We start from the raw sequence: 15,471 nt of genomic DNA, 5'->3' as shown, positions 1-15,471 counted from the left end.
ATTTGAGATCAGGATCAGACCTCAGCACTCCATTTTCTTTTATTTTTCTTCTTTTTCTCCTGCAGGTTTTCAAAAAAAAAAAAAAAAATAGCAGCTCTTCCTGCTCACTCCAGAGCAAGAGTGGCGGGAGGGTTTTGCCTAAGGAACAATGCATCTTTCTCTGTACACTGTACAGAATTCCCATCTTGTGCATTAGAATAGACGTTGAAACAGTTCTAATTAACATTTTTAATTTGCATTTTAATTGCCTGCCGGGGTGTGAAATGACAAGCCTAGGTAAAGGAGGATTTTCCTTAGTTGCAGGGGTTTGCACAGTCCCAGCGAGGCTGAAGCACCCTGGCCACTGGTCATCTTGCAGCATTTCCTACAGCTAAGGCAGGGTCTGATCCAAATCACAATCACTTGAGTTGAAAGGATTCACATGGGTGTTTGTTTGCTTGTTTATTGCTAATGAACGGGACTCCCACAATTATTTTCTGTCTGAAGATACACATCAGACCTTGATTTTAAAATTGCCAGTTGCAAAGAATCAGTGCAATTATTCAAAGGTTGTTTTGGTGGCTAATTACTCTCTTTGCAAAGAAAGTACCATATACATACATATGAATACATACAGTTTTAAGATGGTGTCCTTGTTTCAGATATGAATTTGCCTCTGTGCAGCTTCCAGCTGGTGCACCCTGCAGTTACATAAAGGTCACAGCAAAATCAACTTAAATCTCTTCTGTTTTCAGCAAGACAGAGTGAACTTCCCAGATTGTCACCTCTTAGAACAAATTTTCCAGCTCTTTCCCCATTTCCACAGGCTCTCCTGGAGTCAATTTCAGCTCCCCAAATTCATGCTCAAGTCAGGGATGTCTGAACTGGGCATTTTCAAATCTCAGCCATAGGGATGCCAAAGGCAGAGGAACCTCCCTCTGCCAGCTTTGCCCTGTCAGCTGCTGCATTTGCTCTTCTAGACACACCAGGCACTTTATGCCAGCCAGAGACACAGCCAAGGCCTCTTTTTTTAGAGCTTTTCTCCCCAAGGCAAGTCACTCCATATCCTTATGATGAGGGATACAGCTTTGCACACGTCCATGCTGAAAGGTAGGACTGATTTGCTGTGCTTCATTTTCTAAAAAAACTCCAGACCAGAGTGTCTCTGTGGGACATCCCATCAGCATTTGCTGCAGTCCAGCACTTGGTTCATCTTTAAAGCTTCAGTGACACCTTTTGGGGTGGGGGAGGCAGGTTCCTGCTCAGGATGTAGCATGTAATTCATGTCAGGACAGGAGCCAGTACCTAGATGACCCTGCAAAACATATAGCCTCTTCAAGATGATTCCTTATTTAATGACATCGTTTGGTGGGTTTTAATTCATTTATTGTGTGCCATGTTGAAATTATATCATTCCTGTTTCCTCCTCAAAATACCAGGCAGAGGTGCCAAGTCATGTGCTTTACAGAAGTCTATTACCAAGTCTATTACCCTAAGACTAATTCATTTGTCATCCAAACTTGTAATCTCATAAAAAGATACCAAATTAGTTTGAGAAGATCCATTTACCTTAAACCCACCTTGATTAGCATTTAATTTTATTAGTCTCTTTTAATTCTTTATTGCTAAAGCGTTGCACAATCAATCCCATCACTGCTTTTTTTCCCAGGGATCAAAGTCTGGCTAATGCTCTCTTACTTTGGCCATTCTCTCTCCCTTTTTAAGATACTGGCACAATTTCAGCCTTCTCTGGACTTCTGAGACTTCTCTTATGTCCTAACGTGTCTGAACATTCATTCATTATTAGTAGTTTTAAAAAACTACCTTCTCAGATACCATTCTGAATCGAGAAATTTGGTAATTGCCATTGAACATGCTCTTTCAGGACTGATAGTCTTAAAAGTAACTGTGTGCAATGTCCCACTAGCACCACTGGCTATTTTGTCTGCAACAGCAAAGATATTAAGATTCCACCATTTTAATAATACCTCCCATTTCCATTTGTTTTTGTATTCTTATCATTACTGGTTTAAGCCATTGATAGCCCCTTTGTGCATTTGTTTTACTTGTTCCTTTTTAACACAAATTTCTCCCTTTATATATCTTTTTTCCGAGTCTGCTTTTATTTACCCTCCCAACCAGGGTGAGGGGGTTTTTTGAAACTAATTTGAGTCTTTCTTTATTCTGGGACTGTTCTTTGGCAAACAATTAAACAGTTTGCAAATACCATCTCTATTTTCCTGCTTAAATGTTTTTCCTCCTCACTGGTGTGTTAATATTTGGCTTTGTGAAATTTCTTTTTTGAAAGACAAAGAGTTTATCTGGCGTGATTTATCTCCTTATTTTATGTTCACCCAGTGGATGTGACCAAAGTTGTGCTGCTGATACCTCAAGCTGCTTCAGCACCCTCATTCTGTGAACAAGTTCTCCTTGTCCGCCAAGATGAGACATGATGTAGATGTCCCTGCTGGAAGTAGCCTTTCTGTCAAAAAATTGCCATCTGGGGACTTCAGAAATTCTGGCGGACTGAAATTTCCACTTTTTACCATTTGGAACAAGCAGCCTCACAATGACAAGTGCGGGGTATGCTGCAAACAATATTGATACATGTTGAAGTCGTAATCTTCCTCTATAGGGATAACTTACAAAGATCAATTGAATTTCCTTTTATGACAAGGTAACCCACCTAGCTGATCAACGGAAGCTGGTTGATGTAATCTTTTTGGTCCGCAGCAAAGCTTTCACTCCTGCCTCTCCCAGGATCTTTCTGGACAAATTCTCCAGCCACAGCTGGATAAACACATGCTGTGCTGGGTGAGCAGCTGGCTCAGGGGTCAGGCACAAAGGGTGACGGTGACTGCGGTGACACCAGCCTGGCACCGGTCACTGGTGGGGTCCTGCAGGGCTCCATCCTCGGCCCTGTGCTGTTCAACATCCTCATTAATGACACAGATGCAGAATTTGAAGGAATATTCAGTAATTTTGCCATTGACACTAAACTGGGGGCAGCTGTTGACTCCCTCGAGGGCAGAGAGGCCCTGCAGAGCCCTGGACAAATGACTGGCTGAGCAGTCCCCAACCACACGAGCTTCCACAGGGAAAAGTGCCAGAATCTGCCCCTGGGATGGGGCACCTCTGGCTGTACAGACAGACTGGGGAATGAGGGGCTGCAGAGCAGATGCAGGAAGGGTCCTGGGGGTCCTGGTCAATGGCCAGTTGGACATGAGTCACCAGTGGCCTGGAGCCAGGAGGGACATCCCTGTCCTGGGGGCACCAGGCCCAGCATGGCTGGCCAGGCCAGGGAGGGAATGTCCGGCTCTGCTCTGGGCTGGGGCAGCCTCACCTCCAGTGCTGGGGGCAGTTTTGGGTGCCACAACATAAAAAACCATTAAGCTATTGGAGAGTGTCCAGAGGAGCTATGAAGATGGTGAAGGGCCTTGAGGGGAGCCGTATGAGGAATGGCTGAGGGCCCTTGGTCTCTTCAGCTGGAGAAGAAGAGACCAAGGGGAGATCCATCAGAGTCTGCAGCCTCCTCAAGAGGGAAGCGGGGTGTCAGGAACTGATCTCTTGTCACTGGTGTCCAGTGACAGGACCTGAGGGAATGACAGGAGGCTGTGTCAGGGGAGAGTTAGGGTGGATGTTAGGGAAAAGTTCTTCCTCCAGAGGGTGGTCAGGCACTAGAACAGGTTGCCCAGGGAAGTGGTCACAGCACCAAATCTGCCAGAGTTTAAGAAGCTTTGGACAACACTCTCACACACACGGTGGGATTCTTGGGGTTGTCTTTGTCCTGTGCAGGGTCAGGAGTTGGACTTTGATGATCCTTGCAAGTCCCTTCCAACCCAGGATATTCTATGGTTCAACTGAATGTAATGGTGTGAAGTGCGTATCACCTGGAGAGACACCAAAAGCTTTACTTCTTAGGTCTAGTGGATGAATAAATATTCCAGTTGACTAACTTCATAGTTGCCAGCATCAACATTTTATAGTGTGAGCCAGTTTTATTTCCTTTTGCCCAGTTGATCTTTCCTAAAGAGATTATAAACAACTTAATCAACATTCCTGTCATGTGTCATCCTATTAGGTTTCATTAATATCAGCTAGTTCTAATGCATGGTTCTAAACAGGCAATTTCTATTCCTTGCATTTATTACCTGGGCTTTTAATCTTGATACATAATCAATTTAGGAATTTCTGCACAGCGTAGTCTGTCTCTATTATATGTGCCCAACACTGAGAGTTTGAACAGTCTGAGGGTTTGTTAGTCCCTTCTTTTCAGATATCTCTGTTAATTGAAACCTCTCCTTGCAGCTCCAGACAGCCCTGTCTTCTGCAGGAGTGGAGCTCTTCCAAGCCACGCAGTTTCTCTGTTGTGCTAAAAAGCAAAAATTATTTAACTTATACCTCCTAGTTAAGCAGCATTTTCACTGTCAGGTCCTTGCATCTTCTGATTTCCTTCATTTTCCTCCAAGCAGACACCAGTCCCTTTTGGCATGTAAATTTTACCGAAGTTGCATCATGAATCAGTGCAGCAGAGTCTTCTGTTTTCAGGAAGTATCATCCTTCGTGCTGTGGTTCCGCTGTCAGTTCATCATTCTGGTGCCAGCCTGCCCTTGTAGGATATTTTTTCCTCCTTTTCTCCATGCAACAGGAGCTGGTCTGCCTCCCTGGATCTGTCTTTTCCTGCTTCTTCCAGGTACCCAGTGAGTGGATGCTCTCTGCCTTTCACTGTCCCAGTACACAAAATTTCTTAGACTTCACTTGTGGAACTAGTAAAAAGGCTGTGCACCATATTTACTTATCAATCATCAACTGAACGTCTTCTAAAGCAAAATCCTTCCCCTAAGAAGGGACCTTTTTGCTTGCTATAGCTCCAGTTCTTGCATTTGAAGTCTCATCTCCCAGCTAAACTTTTCCCAGGTGTGCTGGTTTGGGGAAATTTGGAAATATATCCTCTGAGAGAAGGCAGGTTACAACCATCCCTCCCCCACCAGGTTCAGGAAAAAATGAATTTTCCTCGGAGGAAAGTGAAAGAGATAAAAACAATTTATTTAACAAACACACAGGAAAAGAATAATAATGCTAAATAATAAAACCTCTTGCTCTGCTGAGAGAAGACCTGGGAAAATTTCAGAGTCCTTCCATAGATCTCTCTCCTCTCTTCCCCTCAGAGCTGGGATGGGTTGGGCCCCCTCCTCCAGGGCCTCCACCTTGGTGGAAATAGTCCCGATGTGTTCTGATGTTGAAACAGTCCAAAAAAGAAGAAGGGAAAAAAAAAAAACCAAAGTCCCAGGAAAACAAAAGTTCAACTCTCTGTCTCTCTCTGGAGGAAAACTGGCTGAAAGCTGGCTGAAAAGCAAGCTGCTTCCTCCCACTCCCACCGCTGCTGAACGCAGAGAGGAGCCTGTGTATCTGTGTCCCTGAAAACAAACTGTAAACTGCTTTGAAAGAGTTTGCTCGGTTTTTTTCTCTCCCCCCTCTCAGGCTCAGTTTAAAGGCACAGAAAGGCACAAAATTAATTTCTGGGCATGGGGCAGTGATATGGGATACACATCATAAAGTCACCCCAAGACACCAGGGAAAGGAGGCTGCTCTCAAGCAGCCAGGCAAAGCGAAGGTTCAGCGTAGTGAGTGTCTCTCTTGGCTTCTTCAGCTCAGCCACAAGTGAGCACGGTGCAAAGATGAACATGGCTTCTCTTGAAAACGTCTTGAAAAGTTGCATAAACCTTAGAGAGAGGTCATATAAGGATGCTTTTGACTCATACTTGTTGAGATGCTCATTTTGCTGAGCTCAGTGCTCATTCTTCTGAAATGGAGCGGGACCAAGACCAGCACCTGCTTCTTCAGAGCAGGTTTTCTTTTTGCTCTCCTAAACCAGACGAAGCAAATCGAGCTATTGCACTGAAGACATCAGAGCACCAGAAATACAACCAGCAGACCCCAGGGTTTTGCTGTGGCTCTCCGTGTTCATTAATATTTGGAGTGGCTGGGACAGCCAGATGGATGTGATGGCTGCCTGGAATCGGCCACCACTCCAGACATCACCCTGAGGGATGCCACTGTGTAGCCACATGGGCCAGGGAGCAGCACAGGTGGCTTCCCTTGGGAATACAGGACTTGAGCTTTCCATTCTACAGGACAGAGCGTTTTACATCATCAGGGTGGTCCAACACCAGCACAGATGCCCAGAGGGGTGATGAGCTCTGCATCTTTGCAGGTCCTCAAAGCTCAGCTGGAGCAGCCCTGAGCAGCTGCCACTGCTTCAAGCAAGAGGTTAGAGTGGTATTTCCAGAGGTTCTCTGACCTGAGAGACTTGAAAAAGAGAGTTGGGTCATTTAGCTCCTCACAGCTGGTTTCACAACCTCGGGCTTCTGGCAGAGCCTTGTATGGATTCAGCTGAGCTCTGCAATCCCACTGGTATCAGCACCCTCTTCTTGTGGGAACAGCTCTGCAGTTCTCCGAAGCCACGTACACAGGAAAGGAAAAGCCTCTGTGAACCCAGCAAGGAGTCAGGAGAAGTAACTGCCTCTTACAACTATAAGGAACTTTTAAAGAATAAAAGGAGTCTTTATTTTCTCTTTATTAAGTAATAAAGAACCACATACCACCTTCCTATTTCAACTCTACATGTGGGCTGTGAGTTCCTGATGATTTTCAGACCAACATCACAATTGCAGAACACAACCACTGTTAAAAATGCCAAGCAGAGACTACTGAGACAACACTGTTCTTTAAAGTATGCTCTCTTTTTTCACTCAGAAACAGGAAAAAAGCCAATAGGGAGCATGAAATATCACCATCACTTCTGAGAGCCCCATTCAAGTAATTTGCTTTCATACATTTTGTTGCTTTCCATCTCCCAGCTTTGAGTTCCTTTTGTTGTTTCTAATAGATAACACCAGCTTCAAAGTTTGGAGGAACTGTTCCTCTTCTGCTGCTGTTGTCCTTTTTTCCTTTATTCCTTTAGAAAATGTTGGGTTTTTTTCTTTTTTTTTCAAGTTAAAAGGGGCTGCTTTAACAATGCATGTCCAGGATCCAGGAGAGACAGGTGTCTTTCACTGTGGCATCCTGAGCTCGTGGAGAGATGGAAGGACCCTTTCCTGACCAGCAAATGCAGCTGCACCCTTTCCCCTCCATCTACCAATCCTTGTGGGCTTGGCAGAGAAAGTCCTGCTATTCTGATTAAGATCTGTGCACTAAAAGCTCCTGCACCTTTATATTAAGGAATGGCATAAGCTTGATAGCAGTTGGATTAAAAGCAGTTAAGAAATCCCCTACTTTTAACTTCAAAGAGGGCACAGAATTTCTGAGTTTATTGCAGTGTTTGTGAGTGCTTGGTGGTTCCAGCTGTCATGCAACCAGCTCAGTGTTGACTCCAGCACAAACACACTGACACAGAGCTGCAGGCAGCTGATGAAGTGTCTTCATCATAGTTTGCTGAGTGCCTTGTCTATATTTTCATGATTTATTACTTCCCTGACTTTCTCAGGTGTTAGAAAGAACAATGAATCAATCCAGGCATTTTCAGATGGGGACTGCTAATTGCATGAGCTCTGTTTACCGCTGGAGAGCTGCAGTTTTGACAAGCCTCTTGACCCCATGTTAGTACATATGATTAATTATTGTTAAGGGCATCTGCAGAAACGAACTGGATAGGTAACACCTCAGAGCTATTATTTCTTTCTGAACAAGCAATAAACATAATTATGTTTACACTGTGGTCCAACCAGAACAGGTGGGGAAAGAAGGTGCTTTTGAAGGTGCGGGGCTAAACCATCACTGCCCAGAGATGGGCATCCAGAGAGCACAGGCTGAAGTGATGGGGGAAGCAAGCTGGAAGCAGCTCCTTCTCTTGACTCCTTGGCAGCTCCACAGCACCTTTTCCTTTCCTGTGTATGTCACTACAGAGCACTGCAAGCAAGGGCAGAGGTTCTGCATCCCCTGGTGTGTGACTGAGGGGTGGAAAGCACCACGAGCAGGCCACAAGGTTATCGGGATGGCAGATGTTTTGCACCATTTCACAAACTGATGGAACAAACTCTGATGCTGTGGACCCCGCTGGGCAATTTTCTCTGGAGGCTTGCCCTGCCCTGCCATGCTTTACCTTGCTGTCCTGCTCTGCCTTTGCTCTGTGTGCTGTTGGCATTCATTCCCCCAGAACAGGGCTCTTCCTTCCCAGTGGAGGGAACCTGCCACATATGCACTTACTGGCTCACCCGGAGAGGCTTGGGGTGATGCCAGGAGTTGTCCCCAGGCTCGCCCCAAGCAGAAGGACCCGTCTCCTTGTCCTACACCACTCCTGGCTTGTTGCAGGTCTTTGGAGCTAAGGCTGCTGGGGAAAGTGTTGGGGTTTGTCTCTGGGCTCAAAAACAAGGCCAAGATGGGTTGACCCTGGTACTTCACCCTTGGGGAGCCCACAGAGGTATCCAGAGTGGGGGTGTCCATGGTGAGGTCCTTCTCAGGGAGCCCCAACGCGAGTGGTGTGAAGTGGCAGGGACCAACAGGAGTGACCACGGGAAGCAAAGGAGCTGGTGATAAAGGCAGAGTAATCAGTAGCTGACACATGTGAAGCATGGCTTTTTAAAATACCACATAACAGACACAACCTGTGCCATGCAACAGCCTTATAAAAGAACAGAAAAAAATAGAAATTCAGGTTTAATTACCCTCTCCACTTAAACTGCTTTATCCTGCATAATTTTATTATTTCTAGAAAATTTGGCCCAGGTCATTATGGTGGGAGGTGAATTTTGCAGGAGACTCTGAAATTTGCCACTGTGGGTAATTACACTGCACAGATGAGAGTATCTCTCTCTGCACAAAGCCCTCCTCAGCACGCTGGAGGTGCAGGGCCATGCAGGACCTGACCTTGCTGCTTTCTGTCCCTGCCCTTCTGTCTGTTTTGGTAGAGCAGCAGCTCTACCAGGATGAAACAGAAACCCAGCAGGGACAAGCCTCTCTCTGAAGTCCACAGCACACAACACTGGGGCCACCTGGCTCTGTGCCCTGCAGAGACACAGATGGAGTCCCCTACTCCCCTCTATGGGTTCAGCCCCACACGCCCACCGGCAGGGTCCCCACCAGGACACAGGCAGCCACTCCACTGTGGAAAAGGGAGCACTCATTGAGAGAAGGCACCTCAGCTTTGAGACCCCTTCTTGCCCTTCCAGTGGCCTCTGTGGAAAGGTTTGTGCCACCAATTTTGATACCTCCTAGTAGTCCCAATTTGCACTTTTCAGTGAGCTGGGCCAGCCCTAGCCCCCACAGCCAGGTTCTAACTGCAGTGGGGAAGGAGCACTTGGGGCTGCACTGGTGGGAGGGTGCTTTAACATCACCTTCAACTCTCCCCAGCCTTCCCTGGGTGTTGGGCAGCTCATGTGGTTGGGCAAAGCATTTTCCTTACTCTGATTTTGAAGCTTGATTCTACCATAAGCCACTGCAACATGTTTATAGCAACCAGCATTTTCCCATCTGGCCCTCCTCAAGTTGCTCATCCCATTCAGAACACAGAAAGAAAGACATGAGAAATGTAAGGAGAGTACTCAAAACAGCCAGCCTGCCTGGGTTGTTGTTTCCCATGGCTGTCCCCCTGTCCCCGAGGCCACGCAGAGGCAAGACCAGAGTTCTGAGGGAGAGAATGGGCTCTTCTCCCACGGCAGGAAGCATCTGCCCACTCACCAGGCCCACATGGCCCTGGATGGGAGCAAAGAGCACAAGGGCACGGTGTGCACAGACCCAGTGACATGTGGTGAGGTTAATTGCTCTGCTCAGTCTTAGTCCACTGTGCTCTGGAGAGGGAAGACACTTCACTGGGCCGGGGGAAACAATGCCGACCGATTTGTGCAAAAGAAAAGTCCCTTCCTTTAATCTGTTTGAAAGCTTTTGTGCATCAAAGTCCTGGCCAGAAGAGCTATTGCTGATATAATTGGTGTGGACAATTGCAAAAGTTTTGATAAAGACCTTTGTGGAAGAGCTGTTCATGGGAGGCAAAGAAGGGTCATGGGTTGGGCAGCAGCTAAGACACAAAAACCCCAAAAGCGGGATGAGGGCTGTGCCAATGTCACACAGCTCCATATCCCCCACAGCAGCATCCTCAGCTCCCCACAGGTGGTGGATGAGGTACCCTCAAGCAGCAAAGCCCAACCAGGGATGATGAGGATTGCCAAGGGTACCGCCAAAGCCAGGGGAACAGGACAGAGAGGGGGGAGAAGATCCCCAACATGGACAGAGTGGAAAGGGTGATGGCTGTGGTAAGTCCAGATCAGTTCTCACCTCTTGAAGAGAAAGCCCAGCTAGAGCCATAGGCAGCTCACCACAGTGCTCCACTGGGGGTTACAAATATATGCTATTATCCCAAAAAACTCCTAAAAAATGAAGATATTGGATAAAAGTCAGCAGAGAAAGCAGCAGAGAACTGTGCCTAAATGCTCAGACAGGAGGGATGGATGCTCAGATAGGAGGTCCTCTTCTGGCACTGCTGCCTCTCACCAACTCCCGAATGACACATCATCAAAAAGAGAGGAGGGGAGCGTTTCCGAGATGGGAAAGTAAGAGGGTTAGAAATAGAATCTAGCTAGAATTGAAATTATTTTAATTTCTGGATGAAGTGAGTAAAAAGCAACATAACAGGCAATATACAAAATAACAGATGGCACAAAAGAGGTGCATATAAGTACTCCTATTTTCACTTTTCACATAAAAAGAGAACAAAGGGACAGTCAATAAACCCAAGCAGCAGCACACGTACAAGGATAAGTGAAATACTGTTGTTCTAATGCACTGTGCATAACCATCCAGGGTGTTCACTGTTCCAAAATACCACTAAAATTGCAGATGCAGAGAGACTTGCAAGAAAGGGACAGGAATGTACCTGAAAGGAAAGACCATTTGCAGTTATATTTGCTCTGTGTGAGTTACTTGAGCAGAAAGCAATAATATGGGTTTTAAGAGAGAAATTCTCACACAAACAGCAATAAATGGGAGGGGGACAAAGATCCCCATGGGCAGATTATTCCAAAAATTGCCTTCTAAGGAATGTCTCGTTCCTCCTTCCTCTGAAGTATTTGCATTGACTGTTGGCAGCTTTCAGTGACTGGAAAAGACAAACCACTTCTTATCTCCTCTGGCTCCCTCCTGCAGCAGAACTAGAGCACTTTCCCACCTGCTGTGTCCACAAGCATGACCCTGAGACAGGGGTTTTGATCCTTCCTGGGGCACCAAAAGCAGCTGCTTGGGTGGGTGCTGAGTTCCAGCCTGCTCCTTCCTTCTAGTCAAAGAACATTTCACATCCTCACCCGTATGTGACTGAGGGAGGTAAAAATAATCTTGTCATGTTTTTTTTCTTTTCATTGACGTGCAGTGATATCTTCCCTATTCATTGCTGAAATGAACCAGAATTAATCTCAGCCAACAATTCTGCCTGGTGATGGGAATGCACGTATTAGTGATACACATCAGCACACCTTCCTTCAGGAGAGCTGCTACCTGGATAAATATCAGTGAAGGTCAGCAATGAGGAGGTGGGGCAGGAAACTACTTGAGAGGGCATCCCAAATTTAAATAGAGCTGAGAGTGGCACAGCCGCATTTGTGGAAATCTTCCTTTTCACGGCCTTCCTTATCTGAGGTACATCAGAAACTCAGGTCTTTCTGTGCCCACAAAGTTAAAATAAAAATATTCACCTGGCCTTAGCCTCCCTCTCTGTGAAGATGTGTCCTTACACCCAACTCGCAAACTGTCCTTCCCTCAAACGCTGTCCACTCCCAAAGGATGGCATCCCAGTTCCTGACCTCTCCAGAGCTGTGCTGCAGCACTCCCAGGGTAGGCCCCTGCCTCCCAGGCACACCTGGCACTCTCTCCCACCTATTACAGGCAGTGGTTGCTGTTTTCCCCTCTCTGCAACCCCAACATCGAGCTCGTAACCCTCTGCAGGAGATGGGGCGGCTGGAAGCTGGGAGACTGAGCAGGGCACCCTCTGCCATCTGTCCCCAGTCCCTCTGCCAGCTGACCCCCCTCCAAAACAACTTTAATGTCCCACAGCCTGGCTCCTGCCCCTGGAGAAGATGGCATTCATTCCAACACAGAGCTGATCACATGAGCTGGACATTAAGAGACCTTATTTTTTGATGTGTGTTTGGTTTTTTTTTTTAAGACTTTATTTGTCTAACATGCTTGACCAAAAATTACAACACTCAAGTTATGCCAAAATGATTAAATAATCTTTAAGCTTTCATACCTCAAGTACTTTAAATGATATTTTGAAGTAACAGTTGCTTTCATATCCTTTCCACATAAAAATACACAGTATTTGGAAGATACCTTAGGAAAAATTATTTTTAAGAGAATAGTTTATGGTTGACATAGAAATTTTGCTGAGGCTAATAAAAGGACCTCTTCCCCCCACTTTAACATTTAAGTGCCATGAGAGAATGTAAACATTTCAGGCTTTAACATACAGCCAATTTCCTGCCACATTTGTTGCAAACCACTTGAATTGTGACTAGCTAAGCCACTTTTATTCTAACCAAGCTATTGTTCATCTTCCCAATGATGACAGGAGTTCATATTCAACTATGAATTTCAGTTCTTACTGATTTAGGAGCTGATCCTGAGATTTCTACACCAGTAGCTCTGACAAAAGTGGCCCCATCTGAATTCATGGCAGACTGCTCATGCACTTGTGAACCACTCACCCAAAAACCACTTGCAGGTGTCACCAATTGTTTTGGGGTTTCATTTTCAGGACAAAAAAGCAGCACATTTGTTTAGACACACAGTCACCCAACAGATTACAAGAAATGACAGACCTGTGACTTGTCATGTTTTCTGGGGGTCTGGTGGCTTCTTGTAGGTCCACAGCACAAGTCAGTTACCAGGCTCAAACGTCAGCTCCCAGCAGCAGCTGGAAGAGCTGCTGCACATGGGAAGCCAGTGAAAAGCAGAGTTTGTGCCCACCTTGCTCAGAGTCGAAGCTCATGTGGCCTGGTTTTGCAACACAGGTATTTTAAATTGTTTAAGTGTATAATGTACATGTAGCTGCTATGTGAAGCTCACATTTACATTCATGTAACACACAGAATTCTCCAAGGCATTTGTGCAGTTGTGGGCTATGCACAGACCTGCAACCAACTCTGAGCGGGTAGCGCTGTGGTCTGCCCAGCGTGTGAACAAGATTAATGTCTAGATGCTGTCAGCCCCAAATTCAGGATGTCCACAAGGCAAAAGGATATGTTTGTTAGTTCAAAGCAGAAATCCATTTCTTGCAGGACATGTCTGAAGCCCTTGGTTTTTTTGGTGGCTTTGTAATCAATTCTTAAGCTTCTGCCTAGGACAGGATTGAAATCCCAGCAGCTTCAACACCTCTTCTAACTCTGCAGGAGAGCTGCACGGCAGTACCCTGGCTGTGGACCATCCCAACCAGCTCCCAACACATCCCCTGCTTTGCCTGGAGCCAAAAGCAATGCAACAGATGGGTTTCTACTGGGTTTGTCCTGGGCCTCTCTCAGCAGTGTCCATGAGTGGGCAAACAGCAGTACCAGGTCCCCTGAGGTGACCTCTGCTCTGCACACTTTGGTGTGTACCCATTACTCACAGCCACCCAAAAGTGAGTGTCCAAACTACACCTCAGGATGATGCCTTCCCCTTGACATCTATGTTTCCCAGGGACAAAATGATCACAATGACATTTTACCACTCCTGACTAGAGCCAAATTCAAACCAGTAATCTCATCATTGGCTGTATGTCCCATTAGCAGGTTTTAAACCAATGGTCCCAGTGGGTTTTATTTAAAAAACCATGACTAATCATTGGGTGGGCTCTTTGTGGGTTTTTTCTCTTTTTTTTTTTTCCTTAAATACAATCACTTATCGCTTTACCATACAAAAACACAGTTATATTTTTTCTTCTTTTTTAAGGGAAATGTCATCCTTATTTTCTTTAACAGGTGAGGCCAGGTTACAAATTCCTGAGTTTATACTGCACTTAACACAGTCTCCCTTCTTGAATGTTGAGCTGTTTACAGCATGCTGGCAATATGCACCATTTCCCTTGCCATCTGTAATGCCAGATGTAGTAAAACTTCATTTCAGTACAGTGAATTAGGGCCTCTATTGCATTGGTTTTGAATAGATGCAAAGACTTAGACCTGGAGGACTTGGAGAAATAGCTTTCCTCCTGTGACTGGTCATTTGTGCACCATCTTTTATATTTGCCATGTTGATTAAGGGAAAACATCTTTACCATCATTTTTATTTTACCAAGAACTCACTGGAAAACATCTGAAATGAGGAAATCAAATCCTAGTCTAAACACTTACGTTTAAACTGCAAACTTTCTTAAAGAAACACTCCTTTGAAAGACATCGTTCTTTTAATAAGTCCAATATACGGTATGTACAAAAGCCCCTACTAGAGATATATATATATATAGATATATATATATATGTATTATATATATGTGGAATGCATTCACTTTTCTGTGTTCACAAACATTTTAATGGTGAAATGTTAGTCTTTAATTGTTTCTGGCACCAAAACGTCTTTGTTGCTTGTCCACTTTTGTTATTCTAAGTTTATCTGTGAAGAGCTAGCAGGGAAAAAAAGAAGGATTTTGCTTTTTTTTGTTGAATGGTTCCCTATTGGGATTCTCAGCCAGCAATATAAAGTTGCTAATGTGTTGTATACAACTTTAAATCCTCATTATAATCATGTGTTCCTTGGAGTAGGTAAGTCAATAACTATAGGTGGATTAAGTGGCTGGTAATTCACAGTGCACACAGATGCATTCACATAGGTGGTGGTTCCATCAGCCATGACACCATAACCTACAAAGGAAGAAAAATTCTGGTTACTCTCATTATTCATTATTATCTTCTTGATTTTTAATTACTTTTATTACACAATGGTAAGTGCCACATTTTTTATTACTCAGAAGGAATTTAAAAATTCTCTTCGTGCAAAACATAAATGTTCCCTGAATCAATACCATATTTTTCCTACATCAGAACTTTTAAAATTGTGTAAGAAATGCAAAATGGGCCGTCAGGAGCTAATGGCTATTATCTCTGGCAGCCAGCTCACCAAACCTCCTTAGAAAGACAGATACTTTTCTCTGCAAAGATTTTTTCTTAAAACCTTTTTAGTTTTGGAAAGGATGAGAAGATAGAGCTTAAGCAACTGCAGAATTTTAAGAAACATGCTTCTGATCATTTAGGCTTGCAGTCATCAGTGCAGCAAACTTTGGGCAATTCTAATCTTCCCACCTTTTTTTCCTGCCCTGTGTTGAACATTCTTTAAGCAACCAGTGAAGAAAAAGCATTGCTTCACTAGGGCAAGTACGTGTGCAAGTGCATCCGGGCAGGATTTGCCTAGTAGGAACCTCTTCTTGCTATGCCTTTGAGCTTGTTGATCAAACTTGATGGAAAGTCACTAAAATGCCTGTCCAGGCTGAGAAAAAATGGCTTTATTAATGCACTAACAGACAAGGTGAATTCACAC

The 15,471-nt window shown here is 44.9% G+C and overlaps 1 protein-coding gene across 4 annotated transcripts in view; it reads right to left on the bottom strand.

The window, feature by feature from the left end:
- Positions 1-10,550: 10,550 nt before the first annotated feature.
- The window catches only part of MPPED1 (metallophosphoesterase domain containing 1), a 63,120-nt gene continuing 58,199 nt past the window's right edge, over positions 10,551-15,471 (bottom strand). For all 4 annotated transcript variants that reach the window (XM_039571291.1, XM_039571290.1, XM_010410268.3 and 1 more), the window contains exon 7: positions 10,551-14,798. In XM_039571291.1, coding sequence (XP_039427225.1) covers positions 14,680-14,798 — 119 coding nt within the window. In that variant the 3' untranslated portion in view covers positions 10,551-14,679. The remainder of the gene's footprint in view (positions 14,799-15,471) is intronic.

The sequence above is a fragment of the Corvus cornix genome, chromosome 1A (genome assembly GCF_000738735.6).
Source record: "Corvus cornix cornix isolate S_Up_H32 chromosome 1A, ASM73873v5, whole genome shotgun sequence".
Classification (NCBI taxonomy): Eukaryota; Metazoa; Chordata; class Aves; order Passeriformes; family Corvidae; genus Corvus; species Corvus cornix.
Note: the sequence above shows the minus strand (reverse complement) of the source record. Positions and strands in the feature narration are given on the sequence as shown.